General features: G+C 35.5%; 2 protein-coding genes across 3 annotated transcripts in view; one reads left to right on the forward strand and one right to left on the reverse strand.

The window, feature by feature from the left end:
- Positions 1-419: 419 nt before the first annotated feature.
- On the reverse strand, positions 420-9,773 carry bud13 (BUD13 homolog). Of its 2 annotated transcripts, none has more exons than XM_053478671.1 (11): positions 9,729-9,773; positions 8,490-8,589; positions 6,626-6,710; positions 6,362-6,404; positions 5,821-6,266; positions 5,488-5,735; positions 4,030-4,138; positions 3,788-3,926; positions 3,334-3,524; positions 1,294-1,375; positions 420-829 (listed from the first exon to the last, which is right to left on the reverse strand). In XM_053478671.1, the coding sequence occupies exons 2-11, from the start codon at positions 8,586-8,588 to the stop codon at positions 736-738; spliced, it is 1,536 nt and encodes a 511-aa protein (XP_053334646.1). In that variant the 5' UTR covers position 8,589; positions 9,729-9,773; the 3' UTR covers positions 420-735. The 2 variants fall into 2 exon arrangements, with proteins under 2 accessions (XP_053334646.1, XP_053334647.1); XM_053478672.1 differs by lacking the exon at positions 9,729-9,773 and adding an exon at positions 8,748-8,896.
- A 6,742-nt stretch (positions 9,774-16,515) lies between these two features.
- The window catches only part of gig2e (grass carp reovirus (GCRV)-induced gene 2e), a 34,003-nt gene continuing 28,535 nt past the window's right edge, over positions 16,516-21,983 (forward strand). Inside the window, exons 1-3 of the mRNA XM_053478264.1 lie at positions 16,516-16,985; positions 18,925-18,949; positions 20,540-20,571. Of these exons, the coding sequence (XP_053334239.1) occupies positions 16,559-16,985; positions 18,925-18,949; positions 20,540-20,571 (484 nt within the window). The 5' untranslated portion in view covers positions 16,516-16,558. The remainder of the gene's footprint in view (positions 16,986-18,924; positions 18,950-20,539; positions 20,572-21,983) is intronic.

The following is a 21,983-nucleotide window of genomic DNA, read 5'->3' on the forward strand; positions in this document are numbered from 1 at the left end:
CAGTGGTTATAGTCCTTAGCACTGTGGCCTTGCACCTCCAGGGTTCGATTCCTACCTTGTGTGTGTGTGTCTGTGGAGTTTGTACTATATGTTATCCCCATGCTTGGTGACTTTCCTCCTGCAGTCAAAAACACGCAGGTTAGGCTAATCGCCATTTACATCACTTGATTCTCAATGTTCTTCTTTTGCTTCTATTTTGTATTTGTACTCTTACCTAATATTGGAAATTTCAAATGCTATTCCTTAGCTATCAGAGGAAAGACCAATCAGAACGATCACCACCAAGTGAAAAGCACCATCTTGTGCTTAGAGACAGTTTTCCCTATTATAGTGAACACCACGGTTTTTAGCTACACATGATGTGGTGATTTAAACAAATCATTCGTTAAGAAAAAAAATAAAACAAAAACCCCCACATATTTGGATTCGACATTAGGAAAACACAACATTTAATAATCCTCACAAAAATCCAGATTCACATATACAACTGGTGAAGTCCTTAAAATACACAAAATGTTTTGTATGTAGTTTGGTCGATCAACATAGTCAATAAAGTAATGACATTTCCATCAAAACGTTTTTTCAGACAACTAGGTCCATGCTGGTGAATTAGGAAAAAAAACAAACAAAAAAACACACACACGCTCTCACACACAAATCCACATATACACACACACACTCTCTCTCTCTTGCAAGGAAGTGTGTACGCACACACGCACACCCTTCCTGATGTGTCTACATGTCCTCCACACTCCATTTGTACGCTTCCTCCTGCAAAGCTTTCTTATCTGCCATTCTGGTAAAGCGTTTCTGCTCAAATCCATTAGACCTACACACCAGGGAAGAGAAGAAAAAAGATTTAATAAATGCTCCATCAGTCTTGTGTATGGCTGTATATGCCATAATACTTATGTTGTTTGGTCCATATGTACAATAAATACAGTAAATCTTATCAATTACGTAGCACTTTTGAATTCTTGATCCTTTATATTAATCTATTCATTCTAAAATGCTATGGTTTCTATAGTGGACATATACACAGTGATTTAAATAGTGTCTCTGTTACATAATCGAAGGCTTATAATAAATGGGTTTAAAATGTTTTATTTAAAAGAAAGCAACATATATTTAAGTTATGCTTTAAAAGCCTTCAAGTTTTACTACACAGGACAAATCTTTAGTCATTTTATAAAGTTCAGAAGAGAAAGAGGAAAAAAAAATATATAGGCCAGTGAGGGAAAGACAGTTGATACCTGCTATAATTATTATAGATAAAAAAAAAAAAAAATTGACCTGTCTACTCCATCCCAGCGATATCCAGGCATGATGTTGAAGCGATTTGGGGGTGGAGGAGGACCCCGATAACGAGGTCTCTCTAAAAAGAAAAAAAAAAAAAAACACATTAAACATCAATATAATAATAACAATAATAATAAAAATTATAATAAAGGTATAAGGTGTTGACGTGATCAGGTCAGATGCAACGAATACAGAATTACAAATGATTAGAATTTGTTAGAAACGCAACAAGCAGAAGGACAAGCAGAAATCAACAGGAAAAAGGCCTAAATGGCATATACTGCACACTTATTGAGCGCTTTATTAGAAAACTTTGTAGACCAAGTTATTTAAGCAATTATCTATTAAAACAACTCAAAATCATCCAGATACTGTACAGGCCAGCTTTAGGTACCGTGCACATTAACCTCATTAATAATGTAATCTCTGTGATCTTAAGCTTGGCATCACTGCTGTTTAAGGATCTCTTTAACTGCGGATCGTTTGTAAATTTAATACAAAATATTCTTGAGAACAGGGGTACTGAATTTAAGAAGGCCCGGTCAATAAAATGGTCTTCAAGCTGAGGTCCGAATTTCATTTTTGTGTTAGCATTCAGATCTCTGACTGTATTTACAGTCCGGTCTATAAAAAAAAAAAAAAGTTTCAAATTTCCATAGCATTTAAATAATATTTATTGCCAATGTTTAATAACTATGTTAAACATGTGAACAGTTTGATCTTTGATGGCCTTGGGATTTTTTTTGTACTTTATGGAATACAATTATCTTTAGTAGTGTTTGCTTCAACAACCCATGTTCTGCCTCATAGTGGCACTTCGCATTACTGCTTTTTATTGTTGAATAAATCTTTGAGTAAGTCATGCATTGTCGCGCTTTAGATCCAGTTTCATCGGCACATCCGGTCTATAGCATTGAGTCAATTGGCCCTGTTGAAAGATGCATATATCCAACCCAACTTCCATGAAAGAAGAGCTAGTTTAGTAGTATACTACTGTAATTGTCCTCATTATCAGAAAAGCATAAGGCACCAGACAGAACTGTCACTAGGTCCAAATCCGGACCATGGGTTCGCAATTTAGTGATGCCCTCTCTATAGTTTACTTAGAATGGGGCATTAAAGACCAAGCACCCAGAAACAAAAGATCTGCAAATGCAAATGCCTTGGTGATGATAAAAGTCAATAGACTGGGCTGACAGAAAGACTACAATAACTCCCATATCCACTCTGTAATCTTGAGCAGAAAAGCATCTTAAAATGCACAACACATCAATGAGTTAGATGAGTGACAACACCCTGGTCTGATAAATCTCAATTTCTGCTGAGGCACCCTGATATGGTAAGGTCCAAATTTGTCCATGGATGGCATACTGTGTAAAGCAACAAATGTGTGTAAAAAAAAAAAAAAAAAAATTTTAACATAACATAAATGCAAAAAGTAAATTTTCAAGCCTGTATTCTGAGACCATGACACTTTACAATAAAAGTTTGGAGAAAGGCTCTCCATTAAAAACGTTCCTTTTGTCATTACAATCAGAAATTATGATGGCATTTAAATGAAAGTTAACACAGAAGTTAAATCCTAGACCTTTTTTATTGGTTATTTATTTCATAAATACTATAAATAAAATTAAATAATAAATATTTATTAGTCATTTCAAACTTACTTTTCAAAACAAAAAAATTAAACTTTTATTTATTGGAAATGATTGCTCTCTTCCCACCTGAAGTACCATCATTACCCATCGGGGGGTACCACGTCCCAAACTTTGGGAAACACTGATAAACACTGGATGATTTTTCAGTTAGCGAATATTTATTTTGCCTATATATAAAACAGAACTAAGAGGCTTGTTTCCTAATTCGCGTAAACATTGGTGTAATTTACGATCAGAAATGTCATATATATATATCTGAGGCTCCTCATATTTACTGCTTTTTTTAAAATAATGCTATATGCAAGCTGGTAACTCATTAATGAATGCTTTATTGCGGTCTGTTAGTTTTACTGCTCTTACTCTCATCAGTCCTCACCTTTGATCCCTTTGGTTTTCGCATTCTTCTCCTTCTTCCTGCGCAGAAGAGCGGCCATCGGGTCTCCCTCTCTCTCCTGCTCTCTTAGCATTTTGTCCAGATCTTCATCATCAATGTGACGTGCCAGCGGCTTCTGAGCCTCTCTGAGAGCATTGGCTACATTCTCCTGCTGCATCTGACTCTGCACCACTCTGTGTATGAGAGAGAGAGAGAGAGAGAGAGAGAGAGAGAGAGAGAAAATGTGAAATGATGAGCTTTTATAACGCCAGATAAATAAATCTTGCACTAGTTACTATAAATGGAAAAAATAAAAATAAAAATGTGTGACAATTATTCCAGAATAATAGCGGTAATAGTAACTTAGCTTAATGCAAGGCTGCATCATGCAGTGCTTTATTTCTATATAATGACATTTTCCACTGTACTTTGTCCATATAGACTGTAAAATCCTCACCCTTTACCCCACTGTGCATATTTCTCATCCCTCTCTGCCTTCTCCCCCGCTTTCCTGCTCTGCTCGGCATGCTCGGACTCCAGGTCACGCTTCTTTCCCGTTTTATCTCTAAAAATGGTCTCTGCATGACGGGACTCGTCTGAGGAAAATTAACAGCCAAAGTTAAGGGTTTAAGTATTACAACTCATAAAAGAACTACAGTGCTAGAAATACAGTCCTATTTACAGTTTTTAATCAAATACCTTCCAGTGGGCGGTTATGTTTTTCCAGTCTTCGCATTTCTTTCTTCTCTTTCCGCAGGATTTCGGACGACACTAGACCGGCAGCTCCACCAGATAACATTTGAGGCCCCTGCATGCAATTAGATTAAAGAATTAAAATTCGTTCTTTAAAAAGATTAAGATCATCAAAATGACAGGTTGACAAACTGCAAAGAACTTAATGAGAGTCATTTTGAACAGTTTACAACAAAACAAAAAACTAAATCCAAAAAAATATTAAATGAAGTTCAATTGGCTTTAAACTAGGAGATGAACGAATCGATCGGGCAGTGATCAGAATCGGATGGTTTTGAGTTTGATTGGCCGTGACTTGTGATTTATCAGCCTCAGATATAAAAGATTCTACACCGAGTGCAGAAGCTTCCGGGTGGCGCAACAGAGAACTCATTTTTAGGGCGCTGCAATTTCCCTCTGGGATTAATAAAGTTATTTGAATCTTGAATTGAATCTTGAATCATTATCAAAAAAAAAAAAAAAGGCAATGATCTGCCTTCTTCTTCAAATCCACTCATACCAAACGCTTACAACAGTCACAAAACACCAAATGCACTAATGATTTTAGAAAATCATGTCCTTTAGAATCCCCGCGTGAAAAGCTGAATGCATTTGCCTACTTGTAGCTACTCAACTCGCGTGATCACTGTCAAGTTGAGTTTTGAGACCGGAAAAAAAAAAAAAAAAAAAAAACATGGTTTGAGAAGGTAAAAAAAAAAAAAAACAGCCGTTTATAATCCTACACTCTGCAGAATTTATACATTTTTATCCCTTGTGGTAGGAGTGAATTATTTAATGTCTGTTTAGAAATAACTACTGCGGATAACATAACAGACACGTGTTGCTGAGTAAAAATCAAGCTTCTTTGCTTGATTTAATTTGAAGTAAAATCTTAAACTCTTGTATTTGAAGTTGGTTTGTATTGTTGAAAAGCTCCACTTGGTTTTAAGTGAAAAAACTAATGTTATAAGAAACAGTCTACATTTAAATAACAATCAACCTTTAAACTTTTTTTAAAGGGTTAAAATTGTAAAAAAAATCAGGGGAAAATGGAATGTAAAATCATGATACTTTTAGAACCAACACCTAGGTATCGTTATAATATCGTATCAGCTGGTGACTGGTGATTCCCATTCTTAGTACATTGTATGTTGTAAAGTGTGAATGAGGCAAAGATTATCGTTTTTAACCCACACCACTTTTAATCATCATCCAGTAACCCCTATAAAACAAATTAAACACCCGGAAAACACTGGGGGTGATATCAAGATCAGCTGAACAGAAAATTATTCATGGATATTATTTACATACAAGTTTGCCTGTGTTCTACTTCCTATCATGAGAAAGACTGGGAAAGGTTATTTTCTGTTACTGCAGTTATCACGTACATAGCACTCATTTTATTCTGAGCAGCGTCATGCTTACAGACTGTGCAGCAGGGGAGCGAGCCCTACGAGGAGGAGAGAGATCTGAGTCCGATCCACGTTTGTTCTGTGGCCTCTTCCTGGAAGGGGGCAGGTCAGAATCCGATCCTCCCTGTACTCTTTTCCTTGGGGGAGACAGATTAGAGTCTGAGTCCCATCTGGAGTTAGGACGTCTTCGTGGTGGGGACAGGTCCATGTCTGGTACACGTCCAGCTGAAGAGGATTTGGACTTTTCTCTCTGTGGGGAATCTGTTAAACAGACACAAGATATTTTATATATTTATTAAGGAACAATCGTGAGAATAAGGTACAAGGATAAGAAATTGTTTTTTACCTTTATGATGGTGTTTTTGTGTTTTTCGTGGAGGAGAAGGAGACGAGGAGTCGTGCCGTCTGTGTTTGGTGTCTGCCCTGTGTCTGGGAGGTGAAAGGTCTGGGGAATCATGGCGAGATTTCCTCTTAGGTGAAAGATCAGGAGAGTCATGGCGAGATTGCCTCTTGGGCGAAAGATCTGGAGAATCATGGCGCGATCTTCTCTTAGGTGACGGATCAGGAGAGTCGTGCCGAGACTTCCTCTTGGGTGACAAATCAGGAGAGTCGTGCCGAGACTTCCTCTTGGGTGACAGATCAGGAGAGTCGTGCCGAGACTTCCTCTTGGGTGACAGATCAGGAGAGTCGTGCCTCTTGGGTGACAGATCAGGAGAATCATGCCTACCTCTCCGTACTGGAGAACTATCAGGAGAATCGTGTCTGGTTTTTCTATTCTCTTTTACGTCTGACCTAGAAGTGTGATAAACAGAACATTAAAGCCTTCAAATTCATTGCTGACATTCAAATTCAAGATATAAACAATAAATAAATAAACACCCTGTTACCTCATTACTGAATCTGGGGTGTCTTGGGAATCCTCATTTGTGGCTGCGTCACAGAGAGTAAATGACAAAATGCATATTAATAATGGAAACCAGACAGCATATGTACATTTAAGAAATAACACACCTAAAGCATGCTAGTAGAGGAGAATCATGCCAATGACAGCATGATGTAATGTGGTGATATGGTGGAAAGTTGGGTATTTTCCTATAAAAGCTGAATTCAACAGCGCTAATATATCTGCTGTTAAATATTTAACGCCTCACCTCCAAGAACTTTCCACTTGTTGCTAGTTCTGAAGACTTCAAGCTGCTTGACTTCGTCTGGACGCTCATCTATTATTTCTGCAATCTGAAATAACACAAACGATTTAAATAAATGCAATTCAGACTTCAGACAAAATTAATCTAGCAAAGAAAGTAAAATCAGAGGTCCTAATGGTTTTACTTGTCTTAGTTATTAAAGCAGCAATGCTTTTTAGTGTGAGCAGCAAGGCTCTGCTTTTTAGTCTGAGCAGCAAGGCCCTTTTTTATAAAACTATTTAACCCATGAGGTCTCTTTTTTACCACGCTCCTGACATTCACTGTATACTTCATAGGAAGAATTTTTTTTTTTATTCTGCTATGCATCATGATTCTTTTTTGTAGCGATTCATGTATCGTAACACTGACTCCCAAATCTAATTTTTAAAAACTATCTTTAAATTCATAATAGAGATGAACCAGTCAATTAGCCAGTGACCAGTACTGGCTGTTTTTCAATTTGATTAGCCACTTCTGGGCAATCAGCCTCAGATTTAAAATGATTCTGTACCAAATGAAGAAGCTTCATGGCGCAACAGAAATGTAATTTTATAGCTTTACATTATCAAAAACCACGCATTCTAAAAGCCTCCTATCTGCCTTGATCTCCAAACTCCAAAGTGAATTAGTCCCTAACCCACTTATTACACACGTTCACACCAGTCTCAAAACACAGCGAGAGCGAACTCAAATTTGTCGATTTAAAAACAAAAAAAACAAATTCATGTTAGAAGCCAGACACACATGCAGCAACTTGACATGTACACTCACTGTCAAGGAGAGTTTTTTGCGACTTGGGAGGCATTTAAAGAGGTAACATGTCTTTATAATCTTACAGGTGGTACACTGAACTATTTACACATTTTCTTCTTGTGTGGTAGGAGTAAATTATTTGATAAGTTTGTTTGGAAATCATATTTATGGGGGATGACAGACATACGTGCTGCTTAGCTAAATGTTAAACTCTTGTATTTAAAATTAGTTTGAATTGTTTAAATGCTGCGCTTGATTTTAAGTGAGAAAACTAATGTTATAAGGAATGGACTACATTAAATTAACCATTAAACTTTTTTTTTAAAGATTAGGTGAGGTTAGAAATTGTTTTTAAAAAACAAAAAAATAAATGCAAAAATTGTGCATGTAAACAGTACACAAAGATGGGGTTATATAAAGTGAGTGCAATAAAGGAAGATATACACCATGATAAATTAATTTTCATATGTAAACAGTACACAGAGAAGGAGTTGTACAATGAATGCAACAATTATAGATGGGTGCAATGACGGAACATGTTGGATAGCATGGTTATGATATTATGGTTTGAGAAGGTGTATATATATATATATATATATATATATATACACATATATGTAAATATTTGTGCAAATTGTTATGGAGAGTGGAATGAGAGAGGTTATATATACGTAATATGTGCAAATGTATTATGTACAATATGAATAGTGCAATCCTAAGTGTTTAGGGGGTTTAATGTAGAATCGGGATTTTTATAAAACCACAATACTTATAGAATTGCATTTTAATTGAAACGTCACCCACATATCATGATAATACCGTATCAGGAGGTGACTGACTGGTGATTCCCATCCCTACTGTATATGAACAGGACCTGTGTTGTTGTTGTTTTTTTAACTGTTCTCTATCCTTAGGTTTTAAACTAGGTAAACAGGGATAGGTGTAAATAAATCATCATACAAGTATTAAAAAAACAAATATCTATCATGTGGGAAAGTGGGTAAATTTCTGAGATGTCTACTGAAGAGCAGATGCACTGGCTGCTGTCCCGCCTTCATATCTAAAAGGTAGTTACCACAGGCGCCTCCTCCTCCTCATCTTCATCATTGTTCTCCTTCTCATCCCTGTTCACAGCCAGTTCCCTCCAGTCAATGTCATCATCAACGATTTTCATCCTGCAAAGTTTAATGAGTCCATTGTACGATTATTACATTTTGTTGTTGTTCAGGTCGGTAACACACACACACCTACTGAACTCTTATTGTAAATACACACGCTAGGCTAACTTTCTATCAGCTACAGCCAGCGTTAGAGACACATGTATTATATTTACCCTCTCCCGGCGGGCTTAGGACGTTTTTTCTTAACCTTTTTGTCTTTTGACTTTTTGCCATCTTCATCCTTCGATAAATAACGCTTTAAGTATTCCGCTTTTGAAACACTAGTATTTGCGCCGATTGCGCTCTTGGAGGCAGCCATTTTGTTTATGACGTACGTCACTAAACGGAAAACGCAGAGGGACAAAAAGTACAACGGCTTTGCGGGTTACACAACAATTGTTCAAAGTGGACTCACATAAGTGAGGGAGAGAGAGCAAGGTCACTAACTTTAAATGAAAACCAGAAAAAAGGGTACATCACTATTCCTGATAAATAACAGTTAAATCACTACTTCTAAAACACAACAGTTACATAAAATGTAAACAAATACACCATCAAAATTATTTAACTAAGCTTTAAACACAACTAACTAACACATACTATTCTATTAATCCTTTAAAGGACATGTAATACACATCATCATATTAAATTTTTTGTGAATACATTAAAAAACTTAAACAACAATCACAGCATACCATAAGTTACTCTTTCTCTTGTAATGAGCTCTATAGTGAATTAATTAAATATCAATCAGAATCAAAAAGAGTTTTATTGCCAAGTACGCTTGCACGTACAAGGAATTCTTTTAGTGACAGAGCTTCCAGTACAAAAAACAAATGACAAGACAAAACAGCACGACACACAAAAAAAAAAGGTTGACATCAAATGGAGTAGGGTGTGAGATACTTTTAAATAAGTTATATAAATATCTGAAATCTGTGGTCTTATACAGTATATTGGTGTGCATGTGTGGCTTGGGTGTGAGGGGTCCAAAGTGATATTCCAAGCTGTTTTTCTCACTCTGGATGTATACAGTTCTTGCAGCGTGGGCAGGGGAGTGCCAATAATTTTTTCAGCAGTCTGAACCGTCAGGTAACTTAATCAAGGTTTAAGTGATCAGTCCTTCGTATAAGTAAAGAGCGGTTTTATCATACCATCAGTGTTCCTGAGATGACCAACAGCCGATGCGCTTCCTTGTCTCACATGTTACTGACTACAGTCTCTTACACGCAAGTTTTTATACACAGACCCTTCACTGTTACATCATAGTTACATCATACAGTAGTAGATACTGTGAGGTGGCGATTCTCTGTCACAGATGGTGCTTGTATGTTGATTCTGGACCTTTGCTCCATTAGTGACTGTGAGGTGATGCATACTGTGATGTCATACTCTGATCGTTCCCTGTTGAGTGACTCCAGCTCCACCATTTCACTTATTTAACTTTACAATGTTCATCCGCCTAATATTGAGTATGCCTTGGCCATACATGACCCTGTTGCCAGTTTACCGGTTTTCCTTCCTTGGATAACTTTTGGTAAGTCCTCACCATGCAGCCTGGGAACATCCCACAAGAGCTGCAGTTCTGGTTTGGAGTTGCTCTGACTCAGTAGTCTAGCCATTACAATCTGACCCTTCTCACAAAGAAATTTTCAATATTTTGGTATAATGGCGCCTGGAAGTAGATGAGATATATTAGGCAGCAAGTGAACCCTTTTTCCTGTATTTTGTAATGGCTGGAAGATTTTGATTAGGGCTTACTGATGCACATGGAGAGCAAAGGCTGGCCTGTGTAGTCTTAGTTAATGAAAGAGCTATTGTAGATCAAATTAAAGTAAAAAGTTAATGCTGGTTGTGATAAATGTCAGAACACAGTCAATGCATCAATATTATGGTGGCAAAATGGAGGACCTACCCAATATTAGTGGCCATAATGTTATGGCTGATCTGTGTATTCTTGTATGTCAAAATACTGGCTGATTGATAAATAAAGTAATAGTTTTTCTCTTGAGTTTTGTCTTGAGTAATTTAGCTTTTGCAAAATACAGTAGTCAGTCTTGCCGGAGACCGCAGTTATTTAATAGTTAAGGACTGAAATCCCCCAGTTTTGTACCCTTGGCTCTAATAATGAAAGTGGACTCCATACAACTTAACACTTCTCCTGTTATGCTTCCCTTCCAGCCTTCTAACACACAGAATGTCTCCAAATAAATTTCTGCTATCTGATGTCATGCAAATGAGGAAGCGTTCCCTGTTATGTCTGGTTCCTCTCAAAGTTTCTTCCTATTGCCATCTCAGGAAGTTTTTCATTGTTACTGTTGCCCTCGGCCTCATCGGGGACAATTCGATCATCCTGATTTCTACATATATTTCTCACACATTTCATACTCACTTTCCTAATATTCATTTGGTTCTGTCGGCCTTCTATTGTGGAGTCCTGTGGTGATGTCCACTAGCCAACCATGACTGGGTCCTCCGCATCTCATAGTTTAGCAACTAAAAAAAAGTACTTCTACCTTTTGCATTGGCCAGACAGACACAAACCATATAGAATATATTTCGTACTACCTGAAAAAAATAGAATTGTAGGTCTACTGTAAGTATAGAACATATCGCCAGCAAATTGAGCTCTGCCTTTTCCAGATGCTATGAACTCCTGTTGTATCTAGAAACTTCACTGGTGTCCCACAAGGCTCAGTGCTGGGTTCTCTTCTGTTCTCTCTCTTTACCTGCTCTTTCTGGACATATGACATGGGTTTTTACAAGGGGCATTCAAGTCAAAATGGAACATTTGACCCAGAATAACAAAACTTGGTTATGAAAGTAAAAACTCTTTATAATTTTATACTTTATTTCTCTATATAATCCCCTGTTACATTAATGAACTTAACCAAGTGTTTCACTAATGCTTGAATACCAACAAAGTAAAAAGTTTTTTTTTTCGTACACAGAAGCATGGGGAAACTACTTGGAGTGAGGTCAGGACTGTATGAGCTATAGGGCAATAACTCCTAGCTGAGTTCCTGTAATGTGCAGGTGGTATTCATGAATAAATGTGTGTACTGTTCTTATAGATAGATGCGTTACACATCAATTTCCAAGGATGAGGCATTCCACTCTCACTGAAACAGATGCAGTGGGCTTTGAGCCGCCTCGGCACCATTTAACTGTATTAATGTACTGTGTCTGAAGTTTTTTGTAAATGTCAATCAACCCTCATTTATGAGAAATATTATCACAAGTCTGAATTTGATTGCCTTTTCCCGATGCTATTAACTCCTGTATCACTTCAGGTCAGAAAAGCCATGAGACAAACTGTCACCTGTGTAAGCTACCCAAAGCCCCAGAGCCTGCAACTGCCAGTTGTGTTTTAGAAAGCAGCATGGGTTGTTATAGACATTCCCAGAAATGTCCAGCATTGCAAAAGAGACATTTACTATATGTAGGGAATATTTGATATTAAGTGTGTTTTATGATATTCTGTGTGCGTGAGAACAGAGTGCTTTTCTTTCTTTTACCTTGACACAAGCTGCACTGTTAAAGTGCACATCTTAAAGGTCGTAAAACTGTTAAAAGCAGAATACAGTCTGAGCACTGAGTAGACAAAAGGGGGTCTGCCAAAATTCAAGAAATCCTTACACTAGATTAAAACTATCCTGATCTAAAAATGTTACACAGGCTTACGTGTGTTACTTATTTCGTTCACTATTTAACCTTTCTTATTCCTGACCTGTTAAAACACATGCATTACTAGTGCTAATTGTTGTGAATCATGGTTGGTGAGTATATTGATTGTGTTGTCAAAGAAATGCATACAATGGCAAAAAAAAAAAAAAACACTGAACAAAAATCATACAAGCCTTTTCCAGACGCAAACTGCAGAAACGAAAGTGAAAATGATAGTGAGGGACATGCAAAACTCTAATTTTCATACACACTCACAAAGAAACTCTACATACAGTATGTATATCAACATCTTATCACTATGGTCGCCTTTTCATAACCAAAGTGGAAGCATTCTTTTTTTATACACATGAAGCACATTAATCTTCTGTCTAAAATGAGGCGTATAATTTTGGCACACTGAATGGTAGTGGTTTGATTTAAAAAAAAAATATTTTTTAGCTTTGAGCCACGTCGGCACTATTCAGCTGTATTACTGTACTGTGTCCTAAGGTTTTTTGTAAATGTCAATTAATTTTACACCTTCGTTTATAAGAAATTTTATCACAAGTCCAAATTTGACTTGAAAGCCCCTCATATATAACATACAAGCTGATGACACCCAGCATGCGGGTTACAGTCGTACAATCCTTCTCTCTTCAAATTGGTAACTTGAAACTATCATTCAGATTTTTATCTTTACATTTTAAGAAGATCAGTGGCTCGTTCTAGTGAGCATTCTAGTGAGCGTTATATTTAGTGGTAACATGACACAATCTGTATTATTTTCTATCTGTAAATTCTGAGAATTTACTCCATCACTACCTCCTTCCTTCATGCCTTCTACCTGAGGATGAGACAGTTGGTGGTGTGAAAGTCGATGTGAGTAGAATGAAGAAAATCGATTATCAGGGTCATCCACTGCAGAAGACCTGGCATGATCAGGTATACTGTACGACTCTGCTTGGTGTCCTCCTGCATGTTGCATGATTTGAATTGGTTTAGAGGAAGATGCTATACTCTATATTACATGTAACACTTGTGGAAATCTCTCCTCCAATCAGATTACTCGGTCAGAATTATCTGTTGTATAATGTACATTAACCCATTCAATGTCTTTTTATCACATTATTTAATCTAATTATTTTGGAAAAAATAAAATGTTCTAATTTGCAAACTGGACTTAGGTAGAGATGCTTGTTGGTATTGAGCAGTTGTCCACTTTTTGGATTAACATCATTGACCACTGAAGGCATTTATATGTGATTGGCTTCTGGTGTATTGTTTTATAATTAATAGATTCCTCACTCATAATATAACCAAGTACCACAACTATCCTTTCAGGTTTTAATAATACTTTGAATGAAATCCCAATTCCTGTAATTTTATCTCCTTAGTTGTTTTCTTTGCTTAATGCAGGCAAATAATTTGACCCTGGTGAAACATGGTAACGTCTTTTCCATGACCATGGGATACATCTTGCAACATGGCCATCTAAGAAAGGAGAGGCTATTCACTGTGTCACTGCATCAGTTAGGGATAAAAAAAATGTCAATGTTATGAGGGCATAATGTTAGGGTCTTATCTAAAAATGACTTTGAGGTAGTCAAAGAACTGTTTGCTCTTATTTTTCCTTTATGGAGTTTAATAAAGACAGTCTGTGATTATATGATGAAACTATTTTTAACTGTTGTTTTTTATGCTATGGTGATTTACAAGTCTTGACTTGACTTGGACAGAATTGCACAAAAGCAATAGAAATTATCGTAAGATTGATTTTTTTCACAGCAAGAATTACGTGAAATTATTATTTTTTGTAATAATAGGATCTATGGCAATACATGATAAATAAAATATATATTTTGTGTAGCATTTAAAAAATGCCTTTTATTTTCAAGCACAAAATTTTCTAAAATTCTACCTGCTATTAAGGTATGGTGGGATGGTTAAGAAAAAGTCCATCAAAACAGGTATGTACAGAATGTGTATTTTTACTTTATTAGGTTGCCTTTAATGCACCACAATGCAAAACAGCCTCAATGCTTCTCAATGCACCACATCCTGCTGCGCATTGAGCTTAGAAGGCAAAGATTTTAAGTTTGTTAAGCCTGCTTACAAATTCCCCAATTTCAAATCTGCTCGAGGATCCATGGGGTGTGTCAGACAAGTCAGTTAGGTCTACAGAGGCCCCGCACTGCACACTAAAGTGCCTAAAAGACCCCCCTCAAATGTCCTGTTGCTAAACACCACAGCTTTTTTTCAATAGTTATTACTATACACAGAATGATGGAGATGCTAGAATTGAACAGTATTTAGTCAAGTTAAGTCAAGTCAAGTAGGCTTATATTGTCACTTTAACCATATACAGTTTAGTACAACGTTCCTCCAGGACCAAAGTGCTACATACAACATAAATTAACAACATAAATTAACAGAACTAACTAGCTAACTTAGATACCTAATTAGCCAGCTAGCTGGACAAGACAGACTGATATTTTAAGTTAACAGAGGATTATCTAAGTTCTTTTTTTTTTTTTTTACAAAGGTGACAACATAAAGTGCACATGACATTACAATACTTTGTGGTAATGAGGTGATGAGTTAAGGTAGTGGGGGGAGAAACAGTAAACGTTCTGCAATTAGCAGCAAGGATAAAAATTGTTAGTACAAATTAGCATTATGATGAATATTGTGCAAAAGAGCATTTACAGGTTGGTGTGTACAATAGTTTGATAGTGTTGATCAGTAGGTACAGTAGTCTAGTTGAGTAATAATGTGTGTGTGTGTATGTCTGTGTGTGGGTGTGTGTTTTATAAGTCCAGTCCCTTTTTGTTGAGGGTGTTTTTTATGTTTTCCAAAGTAACACACATGAAATTAGTCTGAATAGAAAGTATAGCAGGAACAAGACATGCTGACATTGTCAGAGTTCGAAATAATGTTTTTGATGGAAATGTTGAATGTGTTCTGCAAACTTTGCCTTCATAAAAAAAATTTTTTTGCAGCAATTATGGCCTTTCACCCATTCTAGCTGTTCAAGATAATCTGATGAGATTTCACCCGATGCTTCCTGGAGCATCTACCACAAGATGAATTGGCTTAATGGAATCTTTTTCCGTACCATACGGTCAAGCTGCTCCCACAACAGCTCAATAGGGTTTAGATCTGGAGACTGTGTTGGCCGCTTCATCACAGTCAGAATTCTGGCTAACTTTGTTTGTGTAATTGTTTATGAAATTTATAAAATTGTTTGTTTGGAAATATTTTTTTGCATGTGATCCCCAATTTTAAACGGTATAGTGTAGTTTTAGACATTGCTGGTTAAGTTTAGACAACTTTTTTTCCAATAAAATAATCATAGGAAAACTGCATTTTGTATTTACTCAGATTATCTTTGTGTAATATAATTTAAAATTAACAATTATGCAAAAAAAGGAAGGAGAAATTCTTTGTTAACCAGGAGCAAATAAAAAAAAACTTTCTCTTCTTAAACTTAATAATATTTTAAATTAGAAAAATGTCTTTAAAAAAACAGGTTTTTTACCTGTTTTTTATACCACACCCTTGCAAATGGCAGTCTAAAGAAATAAAAGTGAAACTGTGGTTTTCTCAAACACGGGGATTAAAAATATTACAAAACAATAATAAAATTTCTTTTACTTTTATTTCACTTTTTTATTTATTTAAATTTTATTATTTGAATTGAAAATACTTTTTTAAACTCATGATGTAAAGGATAGTAAAAAAGCTACATTATTATTCCTGAAAACAGGTATATACAGAAAGTGCATTAAAAAGTGCTGTGTAAAAGAAATAGGAAAGATTTAACAAATGGCTCAACAGCATAAGGACACACCCCATGTTACCTTTATTAACGCACTGTCAATACCAGCTCAGCCAGACTAATCGTGCAGTTCCTCAGGTAAGCAATAAGCAAATACCTTCCTTGTTTATTTTACAGTATTTTTGGTGCTTATTTTACAGCAACTACATAGTTGAAACTATAAAGTAATTCTACCTACATAATTGCAGAGTAATATGTCATGTCTGGAATTTTTTGTAAAGAGGCTTCTACAGTATGACTAACCTAAACGTAAAAAAAAAAAAAAAACTTACTATCAATTCTATCCTTGTTATTTGAATGATTTCAGTTACCTCATGACTTAAAGTCTAATAACATCTAAATATTCAAGATGCAAATGGTATTTGTTACCATTTGTTTTTATACAATGGTTTTTACCTTTAATTTAATTGTTTTTAAATTGTCTTTTTCCTAGTTTTATATACTGAACATACTATTCAATACACTTCTGGTAACATCATCATGTGGGTTGAAGATGATTTGGGTCCAGGAGTGCCCTGTCTTCAAAGCTGGTCAGAACCTGAAGAGGGGAGAGTGTACCGAATGTATCATGGTACCTCTGCACAGGCTGCTGCTCAAATCATGATAAGTGGCTTCAAACAATCTGCAGATGGCATGTTAGGGCGTGGTGTGTACCTCAGTCGAGATCTTAATAAGGCCAGTAGATACCCTTTGGACCTGCCTGAGAACCAGAGAGTTGTTATAAGGGTGAAAGTCAATGTTGGCAAAGTGAAGAAAATTGATTACCAGGGTCACCCACTGCAGAAAACCTGGCATGATCATGGGTACGACACTGCTTGGTGCCCTCCTGGATGTGGCATGGTTCGAAGTGGTCTGGAAGAAGATTGTGTGTGGGATCCAACACGTATTAAGTTTATTGATATAATTCGTCCAAGAACAACATTAGGAACATTCTATGATCGCTAAATTGTTGTCAAAATTTCTGACTATGAGTGTTTCTAAAAGATAAAATCAACATTGTCAAAGTTTTAAGTCTAAAAATTTATGCAAATGAATAAAAGTACTAAAAACTTCTTGACTTTTTAAACATTTCTGTCTTTCAACACATGAGGTGTGTAATTATATTTCAAAAAAGCAGCTTTTTATGGACGTTGAATGTTGCACTAAACAACGGCTCAGTGGTTTTGATGTAACAATGACATACATTTATATATTATTACAAAAAACATAATAATAATAATAATAACAATAATAATAATAATTATTATATAATAATTATTATTATAAAAATTTAAACAGGGCTAGAAATCAGCTGCGCTGATGAGGAAGTAAAATAAGAAGCAATCAGCTGTTGAAGGCAACTTCACTTGCACTTTCATTTCTTTGGCTTGTGGCTCGTGTAAATGTGCCATGAATCATAAGATAACAATGACTCACCTTTTTGTTTATATGGGTGTAACATAATTGTAAGTATGTACAGTAAAAGGTTTACCATACGCCAATATCAGAGTAAGATTACTCAATCTACAAACTTAATCTATAATACATCTCCGGATGAATGTTGTATTCTTTTCTCTCATCTTGTATGTAAAAGAGTAAAAATGTAAGAGAGAGAGAGAGAGTGAGAGAAGGTGTGTGATTTATAGTACACCCTAACTCAGTCAAACAGTAATAGTAAAATAATGCAAGACCTGACACCTAAACTAACCTGTTAAACACTCCTGATGCTTCTGAATGTTTTGAGGCATATTAAGGTATCAACATTTTTGCAATACTTAATCTAAATAACAACTTTCTTTTACTCCAATTATTAGTAAAACACTAATACAGTAAGTATGCATAAAATATGTTCCAAAGTAAAGCAAAAAATAAAAAATAAATAAAAAAATGGTATGGTAAAGATTGAGCCACATTTTCCACCAGCACACTGAGCTATGTGGTTTGTAAATTAAGAAAGGACGGTAATTCAACAAAACACTTTTTTAGCCAAAGTGCCAGACTAACTTTTTTCACTGCTAAGACTGGTGCTTTTTACTGGGAAATTTTAATAGCACCATTTAGTCGGCATGAGGCACAAGTCCATTTTTACTGTTTTTTGTTATAAAGAGACAATTTACAGAAATAACATTGTGCTCTTTTATTAACAACAGCAAAAAATAAATACATTAAAAATAATAATCTTTGTCTTGCATGATTTGGCATGATTAATACAATTGTCCCCCTTGTGAAAATTTTGGTGAAGTATTTGCCTTGAGCTCAGAGTGTTATTACTGTATGACTTATATTTTGGCTCTTTCAGATGTATCATTGCAGATAAACTGAAATCGAACATTTGGTGAGATTTATAACACACCCTTAGCCAGTAACTTTAAATAATCCAGTTTCTTTATATCATATTTGGTGAAATAGACTTTTACACACTTCACATAGTTATTATTAAAACACATTTCTGATGTATTTACTACTAAAAAGAGCAACAGCAAACAGATTTTTCCCCCCTTAGTTTATATTGGCATTTTCTTGATCCAATTAAAACTGCATTAGGTAAAAAAAATTATACAGGAAAATACTCAACAATGGGCTGGTGTAATAAATAAGATTGTCATTTACCACTCTGATAGAAAAACTGTATACATTAATTACAACACATGCAAATTTGTTTTAACATGTGGGCAGTACTACTGTACATACCCCTTTACTGCTTCTACAGGATTTAAGAGGGTAATTCACAGCCAGGTGCTAGTAATCATCAGCCCTTGTTAAATTGATAATCAGCCATTGTACAGACCTTTATAAAAGCAAAGGTTAGTTGGTCTATTTAACTATTTCCAAACAGTTGTCAATCTTCCCTTGAGTGGACTCCCCAGCACGTTCACCTCAAGATCAGACTGTGCAATGTTTAGAGAAATACATAAAAGAAAAAAGAGCTACATCTCAGACCCAGTTTGCTTGGAACTGTTGCTCTTCTATCTAAAAAGAACATGGAATCACAACTGAGGTTCACAAAACCACATCTGAACAAACCACAAGGCCCCTGGAACAATGTTTAATGGACAAATGAGACCAAAGTGGAGTTGTTTGGCCTTAATGCACAGCACCATGTTTGGTGAAAAACAAACAGCATTTCAGCAGAAACACCTAATACTCACTGAAGGGGTGGTGATTTGGGCTTGTTTTTGCAGCTACAGTATAGGATCTGGGCACTTTGCAGTCATTGAGTTGTCTATGAACTCCTCTGTATACAAGAGGCATTTGTAAGGCCATCTGTCTGACAACTAAACTGGTCGAAATTTGGTCATGCAACTCTACACTAAATGTTAAATTTTATATAACCAACATTTACTTGTACTTTAAATGCCTGGGATGTTTCAGATTTTTTTTTTTTTTATTGTTATAAATTTCATTTCTCTTTGAGAATAAAGTACAGTTTTTAATGCAGTTATATCCCTTAAGGTTATAACCTGGAAATGATTTATTACTAGTTTTTACATAGAAGTACATCTTTCTCGACATTTAACTGCAGAAGTATTTCCCTTGACTAAAGTGAAGTTCCAGTTCATCATTTCTCATCACAGAAGTATATTTTTAGTCCATAATAACTAAACTGGTACTTTCTTTAATCTTCATGAGAATTTATTACATTACGTCAATAGTATACCTTAATAGTATAGCTACACACTGAGGGATTACATAAGTTTAATCATTGTGGGAATAAGCATTCGGTGGATCATGCAGGTCTTCTTATACCATTTCTAAGTGAGGAGAATACATTGTAAAAAAAATTATGAATAATAAATTATTAACTGTGAATAAAAGTCATTAGTAAATACTTTTGCTGAATAATACTAAGACCCCAGACATGAAGTCCTGTTTAAAATAAGGAATTTATTTTGCAATTATATTTTTCTAAATTCAAAAACAATGGAACAATATGTACTAATCCTAATATGTACTTCTAAGTATTAAGCAAAAACTAAATGATTGGGTTTAAAAATGTGTTTATCATTTAAGTGTTTCAAATATGCAAACATTTTTTTTTTTTTCTTGTCTGTGTTTGTCTTTTGACATAGTTGTTTAAGAATGAGAAGCTGAAACATATCAATCACTGCAGTAATTATCCACTGGAATGCACTTTATTAAATCCAGGTTTTGATCTTTTTTTTGTAATAATTTAACTTAATTTAATTAACTGTAATTAACTTTTTCTGCAGTGTATTAATCACTGCCGTATTTATTTAAAAGAGGGTTAATAATTGCTTATTTTAATCACATTTTTGGCTGTGTAGTGCATCAGATACAAATATATAAGACCTGTCACTTTCCCCACAATCCAATTATAACGTACCTTATTTAATCTACAACATGTAAGTTGAAAATGACTTGCATTTGAAAACTAGCTGGTCTGAACCTACTGATGCTTTTCCTGTACTAAATGTATCGATGTGCCTCTCCATAGACCACTGTCCATATGTTTACTGGCAGTTTAAAGCCTGAGGATGGCATGTTAGGACATAGTGTGTAGATCATTCGTGGCATCTGCCTAAGCACAAGAAGAGTGGGCCAACATTAACTTTAGTCGCAAAAAGAAAATCTATCACAAAGGCCACCTGCTACAGAAAGCCTCGTATGATTATAGGTATTAGGGGAGGTTTGGTGTCCTCCTGGATATAAAATGGTTTGAAGTTGCATGGAAGGAAACTGTGTAGGGAAAATAAGACATATTAAGGTTAGTGATACCATCCATCCACACATCATATCCATTTAATGTTTGAGTCAGCCTGTGACTTAAGGTGTGGTACAATAATACATAGAACTAAGCTGGGTGTTAATCTAAGTATGTATACTGCATTTGTATATAGTGATTTTGATAAATGAATAAAAATAGCATGATTCATGTAAAGCAAACTGCAAAGGAATGCACATAGACTTGATTTGAACAGGATCGTACAACAACATTGGGCCGGAGGTAGCTCAGTGGTTAAGGCATTGGATTACAGTTCGGAAGATCCCAGGTTTAAACCCCACAATCACCAAGTTGCCCCTTTTGAGCCCTTGGGCCCTCAACTGCTCAGATGTATGATGAGATAAAAATGTAAGTCGCTCTGGATAAGAGCGTCTGCCAAATGCCTACATGTAAATGTAAACAATAGAAATTAACCTAATGGAAAACTAGTACACAGAAAACTAGTACACAAAGCTAGAATCCATTTTTTCAAGCAACATTTAATTAAAAAAGCTTATTCTTTTTCATCCTAAAATATTATTTTAAAATAGAAAAATTTATTAAAAGACTGCAGGCAAATTTCATACCACGCACAGTCTAAAGAAATGAAACAGAAACTGTGGTTTTCCCAAACAAGTGGCCAGATAATTAAAATATTATCAAATTTATCTTTGACTTTTTGTCTTTTTTACTTTTATCATTTTAATCAGAAATTCACACACTCACTCATACTGTACTTCAAAATAATTGTTTCCAAAAATATATTATAATCAAATATACTTAAAGTAAAAGGTCGGTGTAATTTCCAAAGCACACTTATTTAAACTTTGTTTTTTCAATTTATTTTTAATATGCTCGAAATAATCATTGTAACAATGTACAGGAAATATACATTAGAATACAAATGTTAGTAGACAGCAGTCTCAGTATATTTTCAGTTAAATTTGAATGTACTTATTCCTATGTAGGCTACTACATGCTTATTTAAATTTAGTGCACTACTTTGTGCGCGCGCTGAAACTCACTTTTTCGCGATCAAGGTCATTACCAGTGCGTGTTTGAACTCTGTCTCTTCTGTGTGTTCAGTATCATAAAGCTACACTTGCACAAACTGCAGCGGTGTTAGAACTCTGCCACTATTCCAGCAAACCAGAGATTAGGGGCAATATCAGACTGCCTGTTTTCTGATTGGTCCCCAGTCCT

Source organism: Clarias gariepinus, chromosome 19 (assembly GCF_024256425.1).
Source record: "Clarias gariepinus isolate MV-2021 ecotype Netherlands chromosome 19, CGAR_prim_01v2, whole genome shotgun sequence".
Lineage (NCBI taxonomy): Eukaryota > Metazoa > Chordata > Actinopteri > Siluriformes > Clariidae > Clarias > Clarias gariepinus.

Excerpts from the sequence above, each read along its gene's own strand:
- bud13 (XM_053478672.1), bottom strand. The coding sequence starts at position 8,893 with ATGGCTGCCTCCAAGAGCGCAATCGGCGCAAATACTAGTGTTTCAAAA. Across the intron at positions 6,405-6,625 it reads CAAGTGGAAAGTTCTTGGAG|CCACAAATGAGGATTCCCAA; the intron begins GTGAGGCGTTAA and ends TCTGTGACGCAG. Across the intron at positions 4,139-5,487 it reads GCTCCCCTGCTGCACAGTCT|GGGCCTCAAATGTTATCTGG; the intron begins GTAAGCATGACG and ends AATTGCATGCAG.